The 24,888-nt window shown below is 38.9% G+C and overlaps 1 protein-coding gene across 1 annotated transcript; it reads right to left on the reverse strand.

The window, feature by feature from the left end:
- On the reverse strand, nt 1-20,994 carry LOC311287891 (serine/threonine-protein kinase Nek4-like). Its single transcript, XM_084405006.1, has 11 exons — nt 20,742-20,994; nt 18,896-18,991; nt 11,996-12,065; nt 10,952-11,076; nt 10,742-10,832; nt 10,401-10,501; nt 10,000-10,083; nt 9,847-9,914; nt 9,651-9,734; nt 7,463-7,517; nt 1-1,775 (listed from the first exon to the last, which is right to left on the reverse strand). Exons 3-11 carry the CDS (start codon nt 12,063-12,065, stop codon nt 702-704), a joined length of 1,752 nt encoding a protein of 583 aa, XP_084261132.1. The 5' UTR covers nt 18,896-18,991; nt 20,742-20,994; the 3' UTR covers nt 1-701.
- Between the last annotated feature and the right edge of the window lie 3,894 nt (nt 20,995-24,888).

Here is a 24,888-nt window from a genome sequence, read left to right on the forward strand (position 1 = left end):
ATGACATGTTATTAATATTATTTATTGAAAAATAATGGGTAAATAAACAATATTAGCCATTGTAAAAGTATAAGTTTGTACAATAGGAAATAAACAAGCAAACAGTTCAGTCAAAAGTACAAAAGCAGTGCTAGTTATAGTACAGTTAAATAAAAATATAAAGCTAGAAATCTTAACTTTTCCCTTTGCCAAATCGATTTGCTCTGGAACAAGTAATGGATTAATAAGACCAAAGATTGTCCACTTGATATATGCAAAATACCTCATGTTTAAACACTATCTACATAAGAGCCAGAGGCAAATTCCCGAAGGACTGGTGGAGATGACGCTGTTCTTGCGGGTACATGAGCGCTGAACTACATCACCTGATCATCTTTGTTTTTTGGCTTTCTTTGCTGAAGGTCAGGAGCTCACATCTCTGAAAACATCTAAACAAATTGTCTATATCTGCTATGTTTATATTTGTGATATATATGGTGAAATGGTTCCAGTGCTGATACTGGTAGAATATCGCATGGCTGGGAAAGGCTTTCAGCCAATCAGAATCGATTGGATTCTTGAATTACACTCTTGAATTCTGGTTGATTATGAGCAACATATTACATATTTAGAAAGAAAAAAAATATGAGTGAGTGATTCCTTCACTCATGCTCATGGATAAATCAGTAGGATTTTGCATGAGTCTTTAACTGGAATCATATCTATATCTTTAAACTATTTAAATCATTGTCTATTTCTTTTTCTCTTGCCAATGTATATTTTTTAAATTCCTCTCTTGTTTTTTCTATTTCCTTCTGGACATTGCAAAGCTCATTGTGTGTTTTCCTCATGTGAGCGATGGATTTGAGGGCATTGGAATAGACCTTCTCTGGATCATCTACTTTTCCCTGTCTCATCTGGTGAATGTCTGCAGAATCCATCACTATGAAGGCAACGTCAGCTATGACTAATAGTCCACCCAACACACCTGAGACTGCTTCTGCTGCCACTCGTCCAACTCTTGCAGTCCGAGTAACAATTCTACCAATGTTTGCCAACAGACCTAAATTCATGAGTTCTGCGCCACCCAAAACATTTATTTTGTCTACATTGCATGCCATTCGTACATTGTCAATAGCCGGATTGCCGAAAAAAACCCGGAACTTTGTAATTTTTCTCAGTACCTTTCTCAATCTATTCAGTGGTGTGAAAATTGGTTCGCTTACCGATTCATACTTCTGCTGAATTTGTTCAAGGCTCTCTCTGAATGATTTTTGTTTTACTGTATCTGTAATGCTGGAGGCAGCACCCGCTACACCACCTGCAACTCCAACACCAACACCAACACCAGTTACAATCAGAGACGCTCCAAGAGTGAACGGTGCCAAAATTAAACCAGCCAATGCAGTGATTCCTCCAGCTGCCCCGATCACTGACCCTGCCAGACCCCCCGCTGTGGCATTATAATGTGCAGACTCCATCGAATCTGTTATTTTCCCCCACTCACTAACTAAACCCTCAATGTCTTTATTGTGCTTGTCGTAGGCCTTGTTAAAGGCATTAATAGACTTCATGAAGCTTTGCTCAAGTGCTTCTGGAATTCTCTTATTTCTCTTTACTGCATCTTTCAGGAATGGTTTTGCTAGAATCTCATCAGCTGAAGGTCTGTCTTTACGGTCACAGCTGAGCATTTGTCTGATCAACTCCCTCAGTTCCTCTGAGTATCTCTCTGAGATGGGAGGGGGGGTTCCTGTCATGCTGGAAGAATGTAGTACTTGACGCTGCATGTGATTTGCCTGTGGAGGAAAAAAATAAAACAAAATAAGTATCTGGTTAGTGTCAGCAGGGGTTGAAGAAAAAACTGAAATAAACTCTGGTTGCTGTAACTGTGCTTGCTCTGGCAAGAACAGCAAGAGAAAATGTGATCAGATGCTGTAGGTTGATTGATGACGAGAACATAATCATCATATAGAATCTTAATTGACTGATATTATGTCTGAGTTTTTTATGGGTGATATGTTATTAGTTTTGTTTTATTGTTGTGTTGGTGTTCTACAGCATGAGTCCAGCACAGTTTAATCAGAACATCTGAATGAGTTTTAAAACACAAGTTACACATTTTGAATTCCTGGGAGATTTTCTCACACACAGACATCAAGATTCAGCGTATGAGTCTCAACAATGATGACATGCTTCATGGCGCAATGCATTCTGGGAGCCATGGGTGAGTTTTATATGATTCTCCCAGAATGCTTGCGGCATTACTTCTCATGAGATCAGCAAACAAGGCTGCTTTGTGAGGAGTACAACTGTTAGTCAATAAAAAGCCAACATTCTTTGATCACATTTTGTCTTGCTGTTCTCGTCATAAATAGATACAGCAGACAGACAAATACTGATGTTAAAGAGTCAAACTGCCCAACTAAAGCAAACACTGATCACCATAATGGAGGAATCAAACCAACTATTATTTTAAATAAAACATTAGCATAGAAACCTCTGTTAATTCTCAATACAAACTTCTGTAGATGTATGACAGAAATAAAGTCAGTCTGGTTAGTAATACAGTGCTATGCATAAGTTTAGACACCCATGCAAAAGTTGACTAAAAAGAGGAATAAAAAATCATCTTTTGGAAATTGAACTTAATGCCTTAATTTAGGGATTAAGCTTTGAGGACACCAATTTTCTTTGTGAATGAATAATGTATCGTAAATAAATAAATGTTCTTCCTTAAATTACAGGGTGCATGAGTTTGGACACCCCTATGTTAAATTCCCATAGAGGCAGGCAGATTTTTATTTTTAAAGGCCAGTTACTTCATGGATCCAGGATACAACGCATCCTGATAAAGTTCCCTTGGCCTTTGGAATTAAAATAGCCCCACATCATCACATAGCCTTCACCATAACTAGAGATTGGCATGGGGTACTTTCCATAAGATCATCTCTCAATGCAAATCAAACCAGCTATTAGGCTAACTGAAATAAAACCATGCCAATGGTGAAGGCTATGTGATGATGTGGGGCTATTTTAATTCCAAAGGCCAAGGGAACTTGATCAGGAACTTTATTTAAGGAAGAACATTTATTTATTTACGATACATTATTCATTCACAAAGAAAATTGGTGTCCTTAAAGGTTGGATTTTTCCTAATTTTTTAAATTAAGGCATTAAGTTAAATTTCCAAAAGATGATTTTTTATTCCTTTTTAGTCAACTTTAGCATGGGTGTCTAAACTTATGCATAGCACTGTATATATATATATATATATGCTGTCAAACGATTAATACATGTGTGTGTACGGTGTATAATTATTTTCTATATATAAATAGTCAAGTCAAGTCAAGTATATTTGTATAGCGCTTTTCACAATACAGATTGTATCAAAGCAGCTTCACAGTATTAAATTAAAATAATATAACAAGGTTTGTTTCTAGTGGAATTTATTGATTGATAAAATTAAATTAAATATCTCCAAAATATCCCCAACTGAGCAAGCCAAAGGCAACAGTGGCAAGGAACCGAAAAACTCCATCAAGTGACCTAATGGTGACCTGAATCTCCATCAGGTGACCTAATGGAGAAAAAAAAAACCTTGGGAGAACCCAGGCTCAGTCGGGGGCCAGTTCTCCTCTGGCGTTTATGAACTAGAGGCCGGATTGTAGTTTGAACTGTAAGATTAAAAATATTATATGAATGCCTGGCTGAAAAGATGCGTCTTTAATCTAGTTTTAAACTGGGAGAGCGAGTCTGAGCAACGAACAGTATCAGGAAGGCTATTCCAGAGTTTTGGAGCTAAATGTGAAAATGCTCTCCCTCCTTTGGTGGATCTGGATATCCTAGGTATGACCAAAAGCCTCGAATTTAGTGATCTTAAAGAGCGCGATGGATTATAGGGCGATAGAAGATCCGTTAAATAGACTGGAGCTAAGCCGTTTAGGGCTTTATAAGTCAGTAGCAATACCTTGTAATTAATACGGAACTTTATAGGTAACCAATGCAGTGATGATAAAATCGGTGTTATATGATCATATTTTCTTGATCTAGTAAGAACTCTAGCGGCGGCATTTTGGACTAACTGTAGCTTGTTTATTGAGGATGCAGGACAACCGGCTAATAAAGCATTACAGTAATCTAGTCTCGAGGTCATGAATGCATGAACTAGCTTTTCTGCATCAGAAACTGATAGCATATTACGTAGCTTAGCAATGTTTCTAAGGTGGAAAAAGGCTGTTTTTGTAACATATGAAATATGATTTTCAAAAGACAGGTTACAGTCGAGTATAACACAGGTCTTTTACTGTAGAGGATAAAGTAACAAGACATCCTACTATGTTAAAGTTGTATTGTAAGAGGTTTTGTGGGCGGTTTTTTGAACCGATAAGTATTACCTCTGTCTTGTCTGGATTTAATAAAAGAAAATTACGCGTCATCCAATCTTTTATATCTTTAACACACTCTGTCAATTTGGATAATTTAGCGTTTTCATCCGGCCGTGATGAAATATAGATTTGAGTGTCATCAGCATAACAAAAATTCCATGTTTCCTTATAATATTTCCAAGTGGCATCATATATACTGAGAATAATAGAGGGCCTAACACAGATCCCTGCGGCACTCCATAGTTTACTGGAGTTATGATCGATTTTTTCTCCATTTAAATAGACAAAATGGTAGCGGTCAGATAAGTATGATCTGAACCAGCTTAATGCTTGTCCTTGAACACCAGTATAATTTTGTAGTCGATCTAAGAGTATTGTGTGATCTATAGTGTCGAACGCAGCACTAAGATCAAGTAAAACTAGTATTGAGATACAGGTCAGAAGCTAGAAGTAAATCATTTGTGATTTTAACGAGCGCAGTTTCAGTGCTATGATGCGGCCTGAACCCAGACTGAAACTTTTCATAGGTGTCATTTTCTTGCAAGAAAGAGCCCAGTTGGGCGGACACAACTTTTTCTAGTATTTTAGACATAAATGGAAGATTTGAAATGGGTCTATAATTTGCTAGGTTATTATGATCTAATTGTGGTTTCTTAATGAGAGGTTTTATAACTGCCAGTTTAAATGTTCTTGGAACATGACCTAAAGATAAAGACGAGTTAATAATATTGAGGAGATGCTCTTCCACTACAGGTAACACTTCTTTCAATAGTTTAGTTGGTATAGGATCTAATAAACATGTTGTTGTTTTAGATGAAATTATACGTTTATTTAACTCTTTTTGTTCTATAGTTGTAAAGCACTGTAATTGTTCTTGCGGGGTGATAATTGAGGCTGAATTATAAGGCGCGATTGAAGATTGAACGTTTACAATTGTGGTTCTGATGTTTTCTATTTTCTCAGTGAAGAACTTCATAAAATCATTACTACTAAACTGTAACAGGATATTTTGTTCGGGTGACGTCTGTTTATTTGTTAGTCTAGCCACGGTGTTAAATAAAAACCTTGGATTATTTTGGTTATTTTCTATTAGTTTGCGGAGATGCTCAGCCCTGGCCGCTTTTAGGGCCTTTTTATAACATGACATACTGTCTTTCCACGCGATTCTAAAGACCTCTAAATTAGTTTGTTTCCATTTACGCTCTAAAATACAGGTTTCTCTCTTTAGAACACGCGTAGTATTGTTGTACCACGGTGCTTTAATTTTCTCTCTGACCTTTTTTAATCTAATTGGTGCAACAATATCCAGTGTTCCAGAGAGAATGGTGCTCATAGTGCTAGTTAGTTCTTCTAGTTCATCTGTTTGTTTGGGTTCACTGAGCAGCTGAAACAGATTAGATAAGCAATTTGAGAAATTATCTATGGTGGATGGAAGGATTGTTCTGCCTGGTCGATAACGCGGTGCCGCATGACATATTACAGCAGTACGTAATATGCAAGTTACCATATAATGGTCAGTGACTTCATCACTTTGTGGAATGATATCTATATCGGTTGGATCGGTTCCATGTGATATAATTAAATTGAGTGTATGATTAAGACGATGAGTGTGATGCAAGAGCTTTGCATCACAAAAATAAATTACATTTTAAAATATATTAAAAAAGAGAACCATTATTTTAAATTGTAATAATATTTCATAATATTACTGTTTTTTGGGGTTTTTTTTTTGTTTGTTTTTTTTTAACTGCAGGCTTGATGAGCATAAGAGACTTCTTTCAAAAACATTAAAAATAGTAATGTTTCCAAACTTTTGACTGGTACTGTATATATATATATATATAATATCTGAGGAAATCACAGGATTTGGCCAAATGATTGGATACAGAATGATGCACTTAAAATGTATCCAGAACGTATTTATGGTGAAGAGGGAGACAGTGTGGTTACTGTTAAGTGTTCTCGAACCAGATGGTGTTGCCTTTAGACGAGCACGAAAACACGTCAAAAACACTGCCACATAAAGTTTGGATTGTGGTGCCGACTCTGTCGGTGCTTGTCTATAGGCAACGCCATGGTAATGCATGTTAGTATATTAGCACCTGTAGAATTTCCTTTTGTTGAAAGTCCAGATAAAAGTAAACGGCTACTATTTTGTCTAGATCCATGTCCGAGGCAGTTCGACTTCACAAGCGCATTTCTTTACACACACACACACACACACACACACACACACACACACACACACACACACACACACACACGACTGGATGCGCACCGTTAAGAATGCACACACACGCAACTTCTACGGAAGACTGTATTCTCATGTTTCGACTTTATTCTCAAAATGTTTCGTCTTTATTCTCTATATGTTTTGACTTAATTCTCTAAATGTTTTGACTTTATTCTCTAAATGTTTCAACTTTATTCTCTAAATGTTTCATCTTTATTCTTGAAATGTTTTGACTTTAATCTCTAAATGTTTCGACTTTATTCTCGAAATATTTAGACTTTATTCCCGGTTATCATCAGCTATCTTCAATAATGCTCAATCATCACTCAGTTAATCGCTTAATTATCTCATTAACTCCAACACCGATTCAGTGTTACATTTATCACCCTGTAGTGCACACTGAGCAATGTTCATTTAATCTGGGATAACCCATGTGGGGCCTACATGGAAACTAAGGACAAAACTGACTCCGTCCCAGTTAGATAGTCCAGGTCAAGTCCATGTGGGCTCCTCATGAGTTTGCTGGCTGGGAATTTTATTTTTAGCAAAAATAGCTTTTTTTTTTTTTGATCACCACATAATATCATTCATATTGTGATATAAGATGTTGGTCATATCATCCAGTCCTATCATTGTTGAGAGTTTTAAATATTTATTAAATATCTATTTTTTTATATTAATGTTTAATTGCAATATATTTGAAAATCAAGGAAGCCTTTTATTCAGTTACCATGAAAAAGCACTGTGCTCTGTGTTTGTAGATTATAAAGGTAATTGAAACAGACCCATCAAGTTATATTTTTGTAATTTGCATCTGTATGATTTAATACAGGTCTTTTTGAAAAAGAAAAAGAAAAATACTCACCCACACATCAAGCATGCAGAGATCATGGAGCAACCATCCCAATGACCATATGTCACTAAAACAGACGATGCACGACAATGCAAATTAAGAAGTGTACTGTACTCAACTGATAATTTTTTTAGGGGTTCAAGCATGAAATGCTGAAACATTATTGTAATTGTAAGGATTTGTAAAACGCATCGTGCAGGCCAAACCGTAAGGCCTAGAGACTTGAAACCTGGCCAGATGGTAGGCCTCAATTTGGGGACAACCTATCAGAGTATGACCCCGAATGGCCCGTAGGTGGCGCTACAGCAACCAAAAGTTCAAAATTGCTCATAACTCTTAGACCGTTTGTCCCAAGATCAAGTGTTTTATATCGTTGGAATCCTTGGCGCAAGGCGGACAAAATGCCTATCGCCGATTTGCTCGGCCTTCAGGCGCCAATTTCGAGTAAATTGAGGTTTTTTGAAAAACCTACTTTTGTGAACTACTCTTAGGTTTTTAGCCTGATTGGAACCAAACCACTGCAGAAATATTCTCTGGACAGTGACTATCAATAATCATCAAAAAAAAACTTAATTTAAATTCACGGTTGCTAAGGGGAACCAAAATGTTTGAAGGCACCAGGGCCACTTTTACTAAAACAATTATAACTTGTGTCCCGAGTTTAGCAAAAATGTCTCTTTCCGTTTACATGTTCATGAGCTCAATCTGAGGTCATTTGATAAAAAAATTGCTATGATTGGCCACTTGGTGGCGCTATAACATGGAAAAAAGTCATAAAAATGGCTATTAACGCACTCAACCATTAGTTGAAATCCTGAATCCTTCCCGAGTCCAACGATTCCAAACATGCCAGGTTTCGCCTTATAGTTTGTGTATCATTGTCATTTAGTTCAAAATGTTCAAAACTAGTGCAGTAAAATTCTCTGGACTCTCTAGATCAATAATTATCAGAAAAAGTTGAACTACTTCATTTGGATGGCTATAATGGGGTCACTTCAATTTGTGGCCTTGACCAAGTGTCCCCGAAAGCCTATAAAAACAAGTCAGAACATGTGACATAAGACTCTAAACAATCATGCCAATTTTCAGACAGATCGGACAAAATTTGCCTCTATAACAGTTAAAAATGTGAACATGATATGAATATAATGGCATGTTAAGCCAATAAGTGGTACTTTACTGCCCCCTGCTGTTTAGAATAGATACTTTGTCATACTATTTAATATTGTTCTTTAATTAATATTTAGACTTTATAAAATCTCTCTTTTAACATTTACAATCACATTTAGTGAAAATTCATCTTTTGAAGTATTACTACTGACAATTGTGTCACATTGAGGAATGTGAATCCTGAAGGAGACTTGCAGTAAACAGTTTGATCACATCATATAGTTCAAATGTCTGTATCTACAACATAATGTGTGTGTGTAGTCTTAGGTTTCTGAACACATTCTGAATCATCTGATTAATAGTTTACAAAGACTTTGTGAAATGTTTATAGACCATTCAAATATATTTTCATAATGACATATCCCAATAGCATTGAAAAAACAACAACAACATTTCTCTTTGTGTGTGTGTGTGTGTGTGTGTGTGTGTGTGTGTGTGTGTGTGTGTGTGTGAGAGAGAGAGAGAGAGAGAGAGAGAGCATATATTATGGAGTTAACATGGAAAAACTGGTTTGCTTTAGTGCAGAAAACTGGGGAAAATCATGAGGTTTAAAGTGAAAGTGAGCCAATAAGTGGTCTTCTAGTGCCCTCTGCTGGACATTCTACTTATTAAAGAAGTCTTTTCACATGTGCTTTTCAAGGTAAATCAAGGTAAACTAAGATAAAATCATGGTAAACTATGCTAGAACAGGGTAAATCATGGTAAACCCTGATAAATCATGATAAACTATGGTAAATCATGCTAGAATTTGGTATATCATGTAAATCATGCTAGAACATTATCTTTTCCATCTTCCTAAATAAAACATAATAACTTTTGATGCTTTTGTGCTTAAAGGCCTTAAATGCCTTAATTGCTTGAACCCTGATAAATGCTGCTTGCAGCTTTAATTTTGTTTTGATTTTGTTTACAATTAAAATAGTCACCCTTCATGTAAAGACCTTAAGGAAATTGTAACTTTTAACATTTTAACAAGCATTTTATAATGCTGAACAGACTGATATTTGATATACATTAAATTATCCAATACCTCTTGGAATTATATTTCTTCTGATAAACTTCTGGGCTGATGTAGAGATTGGCACCCACAACTGTTTTAGCATATTCATCAGCTCTGCAGAGGAAAAACAATGTAAACTCAATCCTATAAAAGTCCAGGGCTTTTAGTTTTGGCCAATAATTTTCATTTTTATCCATCACTAGATCATATTTTTGTATTAGTTTACCTGTCCAATGCCTTTGAGCATCCAAAATCTCCTAGATTGATGTAACCATCTTCAGTCAGAAAGACATTCTACAATGACAACAGAAATCTCATAAATCTTACAGATTTGACTTGATATGAGATATGATTAATTGAGCTTTATCAGTGCATATACCTGAGGTTTAATATCTCTATGAATAATGTTCTTCTCATAGAGATGCTGGAGAGCCAGACAAATCTGAACCAGCCAGTCAAGGATCTGCGCACATGGAGAAATCCCAATGTGTGAGTGTGTTTTAGTAAAGTTTGGTGTTAGATTGTAATATTTATAAATTATATTAAAATAATAGAAGTCTGTGCAATGTCCCCATTTAGACAGCTACATAAGCTCTGTGTGTGTGTGTGTGTGTGTGTGTGTGTGTGTGTGTGTGTGTGTGTGTGTGTGTGTGTGTGTGTGTGTGTGTTTCATATCATACTAAATCATATTTTTAAATCAAAAAGTTTGGAAAGTTTTATGTGAGGGTTGTTTTAAGGAAATATAATGGAATATACAGAATGTCTGCATAAGAAACTCACCTGTTTTTCTTCAAAAACACCTTTCTGTTTTTGCATCACTTTGGAAAGATCACCTCCTTCACAATACTCCATCACAATATAAAAGCATCCGGCATCTTTATCTAAATAAATCAACATCCAGTCAGACAAAAATGTAACTCTCAGTGTATTAAAAAAAGCTTAATTTTCCGACATCTATACAGATGTTTTTGTTTGTGTTATCCTTCATCAGTCTCATACAGTATATGTTTGTGGTTAGTAGTTCTATAAAGAATTTTGAGAAACACAACAAAACACCAGATTTTTAATTTGGAATAAAAAATAATAAAAAAGAAATTAATGTGCAAAAAAAAAAAAAAAACCTTCAAATGAATCCACATAAGTAGCAATGTATCCAAAGTTCAGAGTTTTCAAGATCTCGACTTCATTTTTGACAGTTTCCAGCTCCTTCCCCTAAGAAAAGAAAAAAAAAAAATAATAATTTCCATTAAAAAGTGACACTCATCTTTATCGTAAAGGAAAAGCTTTCACTTCTATGGTCAATATTTGAATAAGATTTAGTAAATGCTTACAGCTCTGGAATTCATCTGTTTGACCACATAACGATCTCCCTCTGAGTCTTTCACAAGAAACGCTATTCCTGAAGCCCCTTGTCCAAGCTCTTCCTTTATGGTGTATCCATGTTCTGTTAGTACTTCTATAATCAAGATTTAGAATAGTATCTACAAAATACTGTAAGCACTAGAGATGAGAAAAACAAAGCTTTTCCAAACTTTGAATCTACTGAACCAATTTCTTCGCAATTCTTTTGAAGCACTCGAAACTGGTCAAAACTGTGTAAATGCAATGAAAACTCAGTCCAAATATGCATAAAAACACATTTTACAAAAGAATTGCACATACATATTTTCTTGAATGTGTAATCTATTAAATGCAATCTGCATAAAATACTATTAAATATTAAATTCATGATATTTTATTTTTAAGGTTTAATTTGCATGATTATGATGGGCCTCTTACTAGGTTAATAGGAGACAATTAACTACTATACTTATTTATTATTTTACAAATGTGTCATTGAAATGTCTTAAAACGTATACATCTGATTCAAGATCAGGTAGTAATGGTCACACTGTCACTCCAAATCAGATTTTTTGTGAATCTAACTAAAATCTGATCTAAACGATTGACAATGACATTGAGTTACGCCAAACAACAACAACAGCGACATTGATAAAGGGCTTGTAATTAAGATTCTGTATTACAACAGAAATGGGTGGGAGAAGCCTGGGAGGACCCAGGAGGGGACCCAGACCAGAGCCAGGACGAAGGCCCACGGTGGAGTCAATGGAGGGAGGAGCCATGGTGGAGACTTAGTAGGTTTAACTTAGGGGATGATGGATCAGTAGATGTATTGACATATATTGCAATGTTCAACTTATTGCTTAATAATAATAATAATAGAAACAACATGAAGTGGATTAGATGCAATATTTCAGTACCCCTTTGCTGCAGTCTACTCTCGTCTACCATTGCCATCAGATTGTGCTTTCTGAAGGAGATTTGATGCTTTATGCTGCTAACATAAAACTGATGTTGCTTAAAATTATACTCACTGTTCATACTAGGAGATATGTCCAGGCCATGGTCTGAGGCACTGCTGCAATGTTTGTGACACTGATCCATCTTTAAGGGAAAGAAAATGATCCATCATATTTACATTTCAAATAATATTTATCAAAGCCATTTAGTATTCAACATAATTCAACTGAATACTAATTGGTTCTTGCGGAAGCTGAAGCGTGCTGCGTAACACGAGAATGAACCTCATTGGTTCTTGCAGAAGCTCAAACGTGCTGCGTAACATGAGAATGAACCTCATTGGTTCTTGCTGAAGCTCAAACATGCTGCGTAACACGAGAATGAACCTCATTGGTTCTTGCAGAAGCTCAAACGTGCTGCGTAACACGAGAATGAACCTCATTGGTTCTTGCAGAAGCTCAAACGTGCTGCGTAACATGAGAATGAACCTCATTGGTTCTTGCAGAATCTCAAACGTGCTGCGTAACACGAGAATGAACCTCATTGGTTCTTGCAGAAGCTCAAACGTGCTGCGTAACACGAGAATGAACCTCATTGGTTCTTGCAGAAGCTCAAACGTGCTGCGTAACATGAGAATGAACCTCATTGGTTCTTGCAGAAGCTCAAACGTGCTGTGTAACACAAGAATGAATCACTGGTTCTTGAGGAAGCTCAAACGTGCTGCATAACACGAGAATGAACCTCATTGGTTCTTGCAGAAGCTCAAACGTGCTGCGTAACACAAGAATGAACCTCATTGGTTCTTGCAGAAGCTCAAACGTGCTGCGTAACACGAGAATGAACCTCATTGGTTCTTGCAGAAGCTCAAACGTGCTGCGTAACATGAGAATGAACCTCATTGGTTCTTGCAGAAGCTCAAACGTGCTGCGTAACATGAGAATGAACCTCATTGGTTCTTGCAGAAGCTCAAACGTGCTGCGTAACACGAGAATGAACCTCATTGGTTCTTGCAGAAGCTCAAACGTGCTGCGTAACATGAGAATGAACCTCATTGGTTCTTGCAGAAGCTCAAACGTGCTGCGTAACACGAGAATGAACCTCATTGGTTCTTGCAGAAGCTCAAACGTGCTGCGTAACATGAGAATGAACCTCATTGGTTCTTGCAGAAGCACAAACGTGCTGCGTAACACGAGAATGAACCTCATTGGTTCTTGCAGAAGCTCAAACGTGCTGCGTAACACGAGAATGAACCTCATTGGTTCTTGCAGAAGCTCAAACGTGCTGCGTAACACGAGAATGAACCTCATTGGTTCTTGCAGAAGCTCAAACGTGCTGCGTAACACGAGAATGAACCTCATTGGTTCTTGCAGAAGCTCAAACGTGCTGCGTAACATGAGAATGAACCTCATTGGTTCTTGCAGAAGCTCAAACGTGCTGCGTAACACGAGAATGAACCTCATTGGTTCTTGCAGAAGCTCAAACGTGCTGCGTAACATGAGAATGAACCTCATTGGTTCTTGCAGAAGCTCAAACGTGCTGCGTAACACGAGAATGAACCTCATTGGTTCTTGCAGAAGCTCAAACGTGCTGCGTAACACAAGAATGAATCACTGGTTCTTGAGGAAGCTCAAACGTGCTGTATAACACGAGAATGAACCTCATTGGTTCTTGCAGAAGCTCAAACGTGCTGCGTAACACGAGAATGAACCTCATTGGTTCTTGCAGAAGCTCAAACGTGCTGCGTAACATGAGAATGAACCTCATTGGTTCTTGCTGAAGCTCAAACGTGCTGCGTAACATGAGAATGAACCTCATTGGTTCTTGCAGAAGCTCAAACGTGCTGCGTAACATGAGAATGAACCTCATTGGTTCTTGCAGAAGCTCAAACGTGCTGTGTAACACAAGAATGAATCACTGGTTCTTGAGGAAGCTCAAACGTGCTGCATAACACGAGAATGAACCTCATTGGTTCTTGCTGAAGCTCAAACGTGCTGCGTAAAATGAGAATGAACCTCATTGGTTCTTGCTGAAGCTCAAACGTGCTGCGTAACATGAGAATGAACCTCATTGGTTCTTGCAGAAGCTCAAACGTGCTGCGTAACACGAGAATGAACCTCATTGGTTCTTGCAGAAGCTCAAACGTGCTGCGTAACATGAGAATGAACCTCATTGGTTCTTGCAGAAGCTCAAACGTGCTGCGTAACACGAGAATGAACCTCATTGGTTCTTGCAGAAGCTCAAACGTGCTGCATAACACGAGAATGAACCTCATTGGTTCTTGCTGAAGCTCAAACGTGCTGCGTAACATGAGAATGAACCTCATTGGTTCTTGCAGAAGCTCAAACGTGCTGCATAACACGAGAATGAACCTCATTGGTTCTTGCTGAAGCTCAAACGTGCTGCGTAACATGAGAATGAACCTCATTGGTTCTTGCAGAAGCTCAAACGTGCTGCGTAACACGAGAATGAACCTCATTGGTTCTTGCAGAAGCTCAAACGTGCTGCGTAACATGAGAATGAACCTCATTGGTTCTTGCAGAAGCTCAAACGTGCTGCGTAACACGAGAATGAACCTCATTGGTTCTTGCAGAAGCTCAAACGTGCTGCGTAACATGAGAATGAACCTCATTGGTTCTTGCAGAAGCTCAAACGTGCTGCGTAACACGAGAATGAACCTCATTGGTTCTTGCAGAAGCTCAAACGTGCTGCGTAACATGAGAATGAACCTCATTGGTTCTTGCAGAAGCTCAAACGTGCTGCGTAACATGAGAATGAACCTCATTGGTTCTTGCAGAAGCTCAAACGTGCTGCGTAACACGAGAATGAACCTCATTGGTTCTTGCAGAAGCTCAAACGTGCTGCGTAACATGAGAATGAACCTCATTGGTTCTTGCAGAAGCTCAAACGTGCTGCGTAACATGAGAATGAACCTCATTGGTTCTTGCAGAAGCTCAAACGTGCTGCGTAACATGAGAATGAACCTCATTGGTTCTTGCAGAAGCTCAAACGTGCTGTGTAACACAAGAATGAATCACTGGTTCTTGAGGAAGCTCAAACGTGCTGCATAACACGAGAATGAACCTCATTGGTTCTTGCTGAAGCTCAAACGTGCTGCGTAACATGAGAATGAACCTCATTGGTTCTTGCTGAAGCTCAAACGTGCTGCGTAACATGAGAATGAACCTCATTGGTTCTTGCGGAAGCTCAAACGTGCTGCGTAACATGAGAATGAACCTCATTGGTTCTTGCAGAAGCTCAAACGTGCTGCGTAACACGAGAATGAACCTCATTGGTTCTTGCTGAAGCTCAAACGTGCTGCGTAACACGAGAATGAACCTCATTGGTTCTTGCAGAAGCTCAAACGTGCTGCGTAACACGAGAATGAACCTCATTGGTTCTTGCGGAAGCTCAAACGTGCTGCGTAACACGAGAATGAACCTCATTGGTTCTTGCAGAAGCTCAAACGTGCTGCGTAACACGAGAATGAACCTCATTGGTTCTTGCAGAAGCTCAAACGTGCTGCGTAACACGAGAATGAACCTCATTGGTTCTTGCAGAAGCTCAAACGTGCTGCGTAACACGAGAATGAACCTCATTGGTTCTTGCAGAAGCTCAAACGTGCTGCGTAACATGAGAATGAACCTCATTGGTTCTTGCAGAAGCTCAAACGTGCTGCGTAACACGAGAATGAACCTCATTGGTTCTTGCAGAAGCTCAAACGTGCTGCGTAACATGAGAATGAACCTCATTGGTTCTTGCAGAAGCTCAAACGTGCTGCGTAACACGAGAATGAACCTCATTGGTTCTTGCAGAAGCTCAAACGTGCTGCGTAACACAAGAATGAATCACTGGTTCTTGAGGAAGCTCAAACGTGCTGCATAACACGAGAATGAACCTCATTGGTTCTTGCAGAAGCTCAAACGTGCTGCGTAACATGAGAATGAACCTCATTGGTTCTTGCAGAAGCTCAAACGTGCTGCGTAACACGAGAATGAACCTCATTGGTTCTTGCAGAAGCTCAAACGTGCTGCGTAACATGAGAATGAACCTCATTGGTTCTTGCTGAAGCTCAAACGTGCTGCGTAACATGAGAATGAACCTCATTGGTTCTTGCAGAAGCTCAAACGTGCTGCGTAACATGAGAATGAACCTCATTGGTTCTTGCAGAAGCTCAAACGTGCTGCGTAACATGAGAATGAACCTCATTGGTTCTTGCAGAAGCTCAAACGTGCTGTGTAACACAAGAATGAATCACTGGTTCTTGAGGAAGCTCAAACGTGCTGCATAACACGAGAATGAACCTCATTGGTTCTTGCTGAAGCTCAAACGTGCTGCGTAACATGAGAATGAACCTCATTGGTTCTTGCTGAAGCTCAAACGTGCTGCGTAACATGAGAATGAACCTCATTGGTTCTTGCAGAAGCTCAAACGTGCTGCGTAACATGAGAATGAACCTCATTGGTTCTTGCAGAAGCTCAAACGTGCTGCGTAACATGAGAATGAACCTCATTGGTTCTTGCAGAAGCTCAAACGTGCTGCGTAACACGAGAATGAACCTCATTGGTTCTTGCAGAAGCTCAAACGTGCTGCATAACACGAGAATGAACCTCATTGGTTCTTGCTGAACCTCAAACGTGCTGCGTAACATGAGAATGAACCTCATTGGTTCTTGCAGAAGCTCAAACGTGCTGCATAACACGAGAATGAACCTCATTGGTTCTTGCTGAAGCTCAAACGTGCTGCGTAACATGAGAATGAACCTCATTGGTTCTTGCTGAAGCTCAAACGTGCTGCGTAACACGAGAATGAACCTCATTGGTTCTTGCAGAAGCTCAAACGTGCTGCGTAACATGAGAATGAACCTCATTGGTTCTTGCAGAAGCTCAAACGTGCTGCGTAACACGAGAATGAACCTCATTGGTTCTTGCAGAAGCTCAAACGTGCTGCATAACACGAGAATGAACCTCATTGGTTCTTGCAGAAGCTCAAACGTGCTGCGTAACACGAGAATGAACCTCATTGGTTCTTGCTGAAGCTCAAACGTGCTGCGTAACATGAGAATGAACCTCATTGGTTCTTGCAGAAGCTCAAACGTGCTGCGTAACACGAGAATGAACCTCATTGGTTCTTGCAGAAGCTCAAACGTGCTGCGTAACATGAGAATGAACCTCATTGGTTCTTGCAGAAGCTCAAACGTGCTGCGTAACACGAGAATGAACCTCATTGGTTCTTGCAGAAGCTCAAACGTGCTGCGTAACACGAGAATGAACCTCATTGGTTCTTGCAGAAGCTCAAACGTGCTGCGTAACATGAGAATGAACCTCATTGGTTCTTGCAGAAGCTCAAACGTGCTGCGTAACACGAGAATGAACCTCATTGGTTCTTGCAGAAGCTCAAACGTGCTGCGTAACATGAGAATGAACCTCATTGGTTCTTGCTGAAGCTCAAACGTGCTGCGTAACACGAGAATGAACCTCATTGGTTCTTGCAGAAGCTCAAACGTGCTGCGTAACATGAGAATGAACCTCATTGGTTCTTGCAGAAGCTCAAACGTGCTGCGTAACATGAGAATGAACCTCATTGGTTCTTGCAGAAGCTCAAACGTGCTGCGTAACACGAGAATGAACCTCATTGGTTCTTGCAGAAGCTCAAACGTGCTGCGTAACATGAGAATGAACCTCATTGGTTCTTGCTGAAGCTCAAACGTGCTGCGTAACATGAGAATGAACCTCATTGGTTCTTGCAGAAGCTCAAACGTGCTGCGTAACATGAGAATGAACCTCATTGGTTCTTGCAGAAGCTCAAACGTGCTGCGTAACATGAGAATGAACCTCATTGGTTCTTGCAGAAGCTCAAACGTGCTGTGTAACACAAGAATGAATCACTGGTTCTTGAGGAAGCTCAAACGTGCTGCATAACACGAGAATGAACCTCATTGGTTCTTGCTGAAGCTCAAACGTGATGCGTAACATGAGAATGAACCTCATTGGTTCTTGCTGAAGCTCAAACGTGCTGCGTAACATGAGAATGAACCTCATTGGTTCTTGCGGAAGCTCAAACGTGCTGCGTAACATGAGAATGAACCTCATTGGTTCTTGCAGAAGCTCAAACGTGCTGCGTAACACGAGAATGAACCTCATTGGTTCTTGCAGAAGCTCAAACGTGCTGCGTAACATGAGAATGAACCTCATTGGTTCTTGCTGAAGCTCAAACGTGCTGCGTAACACGAGAATGAACCTCATTGGTTCTTGCTGAAGCTCAAACGTGCTGCGTAACATGAGAATGAACCTCATTGGTTCTTGCAGAAGCTCAAACGTGCTGCGTAACACGAGAATGAACCTCATTGGTTCTTGCTGAAGCTCAAATGTGCTGCGTAACATGAGAATGAACCTCATTGGTTCTTGCAGAAGCTCAAACGTGCTGCGTAACACGAGAATGAACCTCATTGGTTCTTGCGGAAGCTCAAACGTGCTGCGTAACATGAGAATGAACCTCATTGGTTCTTGCTGAAGCTCAAATGTGCTGCGTAACATGAGAATGAACCTCATTGGTTCTTGCAGAAGCTCAAACGTGCTGCGTAACACGAGAATGAACCTCATTGGTTCTTGCGGAAGCTCAAACGTGCTGCGTAACATGAGAATGAACCTCATTGGTTCTTGCTGAAGCTCAAATGTGCTGCGTAACATGAGAATGAACCTCATTGGTTCTTGCTGAAGCTCAAATGTGCTGCGTAACACGAGAATGAACCTCATTGGTTTTTGCTGAAGCTCAAACGTGCTGCGTAACACGAGAATGAACCTCATTGGTTCTTGCAGAATTATAGTAGGGTCATGAAGCCAATAGGTACTGGCTCCCATAGTTTACAATAATAGTTAAGAGATTTGTTTTCCTTGAGAAAATTTGCAATGTGTAGTAAATGGGATGCTATAGACAAGGTTGTCCAGTAGAGGGTGACATGGGTTTGCATATGTTACCTTTTCTCTTGATGCACTGGAGTAGAGAGTAGTGTTGTTCCGGTGTCAGTCTGTTTTCTGCTGAGACAGTGTCGAGATGCGTTGTCCGCTCTGCACCTGTTAATAAACATTCAAAGTAATTTACCTCCATGTCTCCACATTTATGATGCACCAATGGATATTACACAATGTATTGTACCTGATATCCAAAATAATCAATATTGAGTCGAATCGAATCGTAATCGAATCGAATTGCAAGCTTGTGAATCGAAATCAAATCGAATTGTTAAATTTGTGTCAATATACCCAGCCCTACTTTAAAGCCTTGCCGGTTAAACATGTTATTCGCTGCTGATGCGCCGTTCTAACATGCGCTTTTCTGAGCTCAAACACCCGATGTGCACATGCTCTAAAAGCCTGTCTAACAGCACCTGGTTACTGGACTAAGATATCTTTCGAGTCTTATGTTGCGCTAATACTGTAAAATGCACACAAGGTTTACATAAACAAAGTTGGTTATGTCTAAAGCAAACAGAGAAAATTAAGGGAAAATCTGACTGCTTGTCAAATGCGTGTATATTAGACGCATCGCGTGCAAGTCTTAAAGAGACAGTAGCCTAAGGCCGGAGACAGTAGCCTATTTTTGACGGACGTGCGTCCAAGTCGCACCGGAAATACAAAATAAAAGTAAAAAAACCCCTGTCAATTTCAAAATAAACACCCTGTGCAGACTCCCAAATGTATTGCACGTATATTGGCAATATATCCTTGGTAGGAGAAACCCCAAAATCAGAAAAACACGTCGGACAGGCAAATTACATGGTCTCAGGCATCCAGTCGCTCAGCTTCTGATATGCTCCCGGTGTGAGTTGGAACCGCGTGGAGGACAGAATAAAACCTTGTCGCAGCCGTAATGCGCCGCAGGCGTGTGCAGTGTAAATGAGGGGTAATAGTAAAAATGCTGCTGCATATTATAGTTCACCAAACAGTTGCTGGTCCCCATTGACTTCCATAGTAGGAAAAAAATATACTATGGAAGTCACCGGGGTGCATCAACTGTTTGGTTACCTACTTTCTTCCAAATAACTTTTATTTTCAACAGAAGAAAGAATTCGGGTTTAAACCAACTTAAGAGAGTATATGATTAAATTATCCCTTTAATGTTAATAAAACAACACAACATAAATAGGAAATCACTCACTGCTCTTGACTGAGAACTTTAAGTTGGTTGTGTTTTATTTTCATATTTGTTCATTTAATTACTTTCTTCAATGCTAGTGTTGAATACACCTATAGCTGAAAAAAATAAAACACTGTTTATTTCATTAGTATATTAAGCTGTGTGTATGTATCTTTGTTCTTAATTTTTAATAACAAAAAAAAATAATGACAAAGATTTTTTATCTTCGCCACTTTGGCCTAAATGTCTGCCATTCTTTTTTATTCTATATTTTGTTACCTAAGGCTGTAATGCTCAGTCACTTGCAAAATAGTAAAACCAACATGAAAAAGAACTGTGATAAAATCGTGAATCATGATTTTTCTGAAAATATTTTTGATATTTTTCTGATATTTTTGCCATATCCCAGGTGTAAAAAGTGCCTAGATGTGCTTAGATGTGTTATCATTATTGATCATTATATCACACTACAATAATTACTTAATACTTAATTACAAATAAATTAAACAATGAAACATTAATTTGAGCTGAAATTGTTTTATTATCTTACTTCTAGAGATTGCAGTGATGCATGACATGGTGAAAAATGACTTGAAATAATACTGAAAACAGGTTAAGATGAATGTTAAAGGTGCTCCCTAGAAGCACAATAACCCATAACCTGTTACAATCATAAATTGTCCTTACCTGCAGGTTAAAGATGCTAGACGTTGTTTCAGGGTCCTCGACGGCGTTTGCTAGTATTAATATCTAAACTACAACAAAATAAAGATATTTCTAGGAAAAATCACTCTGAGACTTGTCTTAAAAGTTTTCAGAATCACCAAAAAAATGGTTTTGTTTTACTTAAAAATTTTCAGAATAATACAAAGACAACAATTCATAGATTCAAAGATAACGATAACAGAAATATGTGAAGGTCTTCACCCGAATTGCGGCCCAGGGAAACAGGAAACAAAGCTTTTTATATTGTTCGCTGTTATTGGGGCTGTCCTAAGACTTTGGGGCTGTCTTAAGACTTTTGGGCTGTCCTAAGACTTTGGGGCTGTCATTATAATGCAGCAGTTCTTTATAAGGTAAACAACTGGCCATGAAATTGTCCAAGGTTATAACAAGTTTGCAAGAAGCAGCTCTACATCTTATTTTTTTTGTAGATTACGCTTGAAAGCTTAATATAGATCTGACCGTTTCTTCACCCGCAGCTGTTAAAACCACACCCTGCCTCATCCAGCTTGTGTTTGGCTCTCCTCTCTGGTTTTCAGAGGCTACAAATCTTTTATTTTTTAAACAATGGTAAAAGTCAGAGAAGCAGGGGTCACCCTAAGACCTGCTGAGCTGTTGATTATATTCAGAGAAATAAAGAAAAGCACAAACACTTTAGTTGCAGGGCAAGTTTGCATCATGCTTCAAACGATCCAAACCTCTCCTGCAAATGCAGCATAGGATATTTGATTTGATTTTAAGTGTCTAAGCAATTTAGAAAAAACAATAATGTAACAAACAATAATCTTAATAATGTCCTGAATATTATTTCCAACATTTGCAGATATTCAGCTCAGCAATGTACGCATAATGAAAGGTAAGAACAGTGTTAATAAAATAAGACTACAATAAAATCTCTTTAAAAAAAGAAAAAAGAAAAGATCAGTAGCCTACTTGAGTGTCTTTTTCAAATTGAGTCTAAACCTGCAAGAAAAATGTTTCTTCTTGGAAAAACAGGAGATGATGGCAAAAGCAGCAGTGGAAATACAATTCTCAGTGAACAAAGACCCACAACTGATTGTCTTGATGAGGAAGTCGTCAAATCTGAATGCTGTGAACAAGTCGTCCTGTGTCGCATGACGGTGTTGCAACCACTGCAAATTGCTCTGTGGTCAAAACGGGTTCACCACTTTTGGGCATGGACACAATTAAAGCCTTAAACTTTCACATTGTGGGGGATTGGATTGTTACATTTTGGGCCCTGTTGTTTCACCAGTGCTAGAAATATGTAATACACAGGGCTGTACGATAACCTTTTTTTTGCACATAGCACTGGAGCTACAGAGGGTGAAAGTTTTGTAGCAGAGGCCTAACAGTTGTAGCACAAGTATAAAACATCTGTTATCATCCCTGAATACAAACACAAGTAATGGAGTTCATTACTTAAAGAGGCATTGATGCTCCATAAAGGGCAAACAAATTAACATCACAAAAATTGTTTTTAGACTAACTTATTTTTTATTTGCTAAAAATGGAAGAGTGCAGAAACATAACAGCTCTTACACCTCAACATTACACATCGAAGTAGAGCAGATCTGTGGGCAGACATCACTAAAAAAACCTCTTGTTTGAAAACTGAACGCAACCACAGGAGGATCACCTTCTGAACTGTTAAGAGGGAGGAAGAGGCGCACAAAGTTAAACACTGTCAACCACAACAGCTCATGGTGAGGAAGTGACAATTGCATACGTGACTGTGTGCAGTGTGTTCAGCTAAAGTAGAAATGGTTCACAGATCTGAAACCTGGAGCTAGACCACCACCCTTCAAGTGTGGAGATTGTGTACGTGTAAGAAAGCTGCACGTACAAACTGCATTAGAGATAATCTGGTTAACCATGGAACTGATAATGCTGTACTATAGTCAGTTAAGTAAGTAAGTAAGTAGATTTTATTAATCCCACACCAGGGAAATCCACTTATTACAGCAGCTCCACAAAAATACTAATAAAAAATAGATACAATAAGAGCTACATAGTGTTGTTACAGCAATGTCTTGCACTGAGGGTACACCAGTCTGTTGCTGAAATGTTGATGTCGCTTACGAGCACACGTGTTACACAGCCTCCTGTGTGGTTTAAAGACTACGCTACAGAGTAAAGGAAAATTGTGATTGGTTAAACAATTCAAGCTGCGCCTTGCTATACCTGGTGTGTGTGTGTGTGTGTGTGTGTGTGAAGCTTACTTACTGTAACTCACTGTAACTGTTACACTGTTACTAGAAGCTTAGTATTAGGGTTACACTTGCCTATAATGAACCTTTTTTATCTTTATTTATTCAGTTCATCCTCAACTTTGAAAAAGGTCATTCCTACTAGATCCCCATCTGATATTGAATTATCAGTAATATAACTAACCCACTATTAATACAGTATATGTAATAATATTAGGTAACTTTATCAATATAACCATTAACTTAAATTAAGGATGATTTTTAAATAATTTCACAACTCTGGATCGAGTGGAGGTTTATTGTGTCTCTAGGTATACTCTAATATACAATATTGCCTTCTTCGTGAAGTATGTACACTGTCTATTAACATATAACTATCACATACAGATCACATGAGAAATATAGATTTTCCACATTCAATAATAGATGAAAGGATCTCAGAGTTGACGACTTTGTGGAATAACTTTCAGATATGCTTCCTTACATAACATCACGGTGAAGAATATTGTATTTAGCTTTTAAGGTGAAAGGTCCCATGACATGCTACTTTTTGTAGGCTTTAATATAGGCCTTAGTGGTCCCTAGTACTGTATCTGAAATCTCTTTCCAAAAATTCAGCCTCGGTGCAGAATTATAGCCACTACAAGCCAGTCCCAGAATGAGCTTCCTTCAGACGGGCCGTTTCGGTGTCTGTAGCTTTAAATGATAATGAGGAGGAGAAAGGCGGCGCAAGGTGGAGGGTGGGTGTGGCCTTGACCATCTTGCGCAACGGTACCATGCATGTTTGTTTACGTTGGATATATTGCAATGGCACGAAGACACGCAGTCGTTCAAGCATTTCAGTTTGACCCAGAATCTGATCTGGATGGAGAAGCAATGGATGAAGAAGTTGCAACTCAGCGGCTCCAGCAGGACGTTTCCGAATGGTTAGTTTAAAATATTATGTCTGGATACGGTACTTTATTCGGATGGTTTACAGTTATTATCATGTAGCTAACGCTAACCTACTGTTGCCTTTTCATGAGAGATCTGTAACGTCTGTATTTATCTTATTAAAATTACATTAAGCTCTGCGATCTTGAAATACGGATATCGCGTGCGCCATATAACCAACAGGAAAACGGTTATCCAAATAACAAAGAAGTGTACAACACTCGCGTTACAGTGTGTGTATTCACACACATACCTGATGCTGTCTACCTTTACATTAGCGCAAGTAACTGCATAGCTGCATAGCTAATGTTACAGCCACATTCTACATGTAACAAGCTAGGTAACCATAAACAGTAAAGCAACACACTTCATTAGTTGACTTACTTGTCCGAGGTGTGTAGCTGAGCCAAAGAGAGTGATCCAGACTTTAGTTTCAGACGTTCACCAAGCCCAACTCTGTATTGACCCTTCGGTGTTCATTTGTACATCCAATTATTGAGCAATTGTTATGCTTCGCTCGCTCAAAAGCCATGATATATCTCGTGGACAATCTAAAATCGCGCGCGCGCGTTCCTACTTCCTAGCTCATTTTCTCATGGGTGGAAAATATTCTCTGGGCAGGCAAAGCAGAGAAAGGGGAGGTAACATTTCTCCTTATAACGTCATAAGGAGGAGATTCAAGATCAGCCCGGTGGAGCTTCCATTTTCTCAAAGGCAGAGAAAGATAGCAAAAGCTCGATTTACACCGATTAAAATTTCTAGAAACTTGGGGACCATATACAGGCTAGGGGAACTCAGATTAATGTTAAAAAACCTCAGAAAGTGAAAATTGCATGTCATGGGACCTTTAAGATGACTCTCACACGAATGATTCTGCTCAGCAAAGTTGCAATTTCTGTTTCACCTTTTGTCTTTAATGGCTCTTGGAGCCCCAGCCCCAGACGATGAATAGTTAGGCTGATTGGATT

Source organism: Rutilus rutilus, assembly GCF_951802725.1.
Source record: "Rutilus rutilus genome assembly, chromosome: 3".
Taxonomy (NCBI): Eukaryota; Metazoa; Chordata; class Actinopteri; order Cypriniformes; family Leuciscidae; genus Rutilus; species Rutilus rutilus.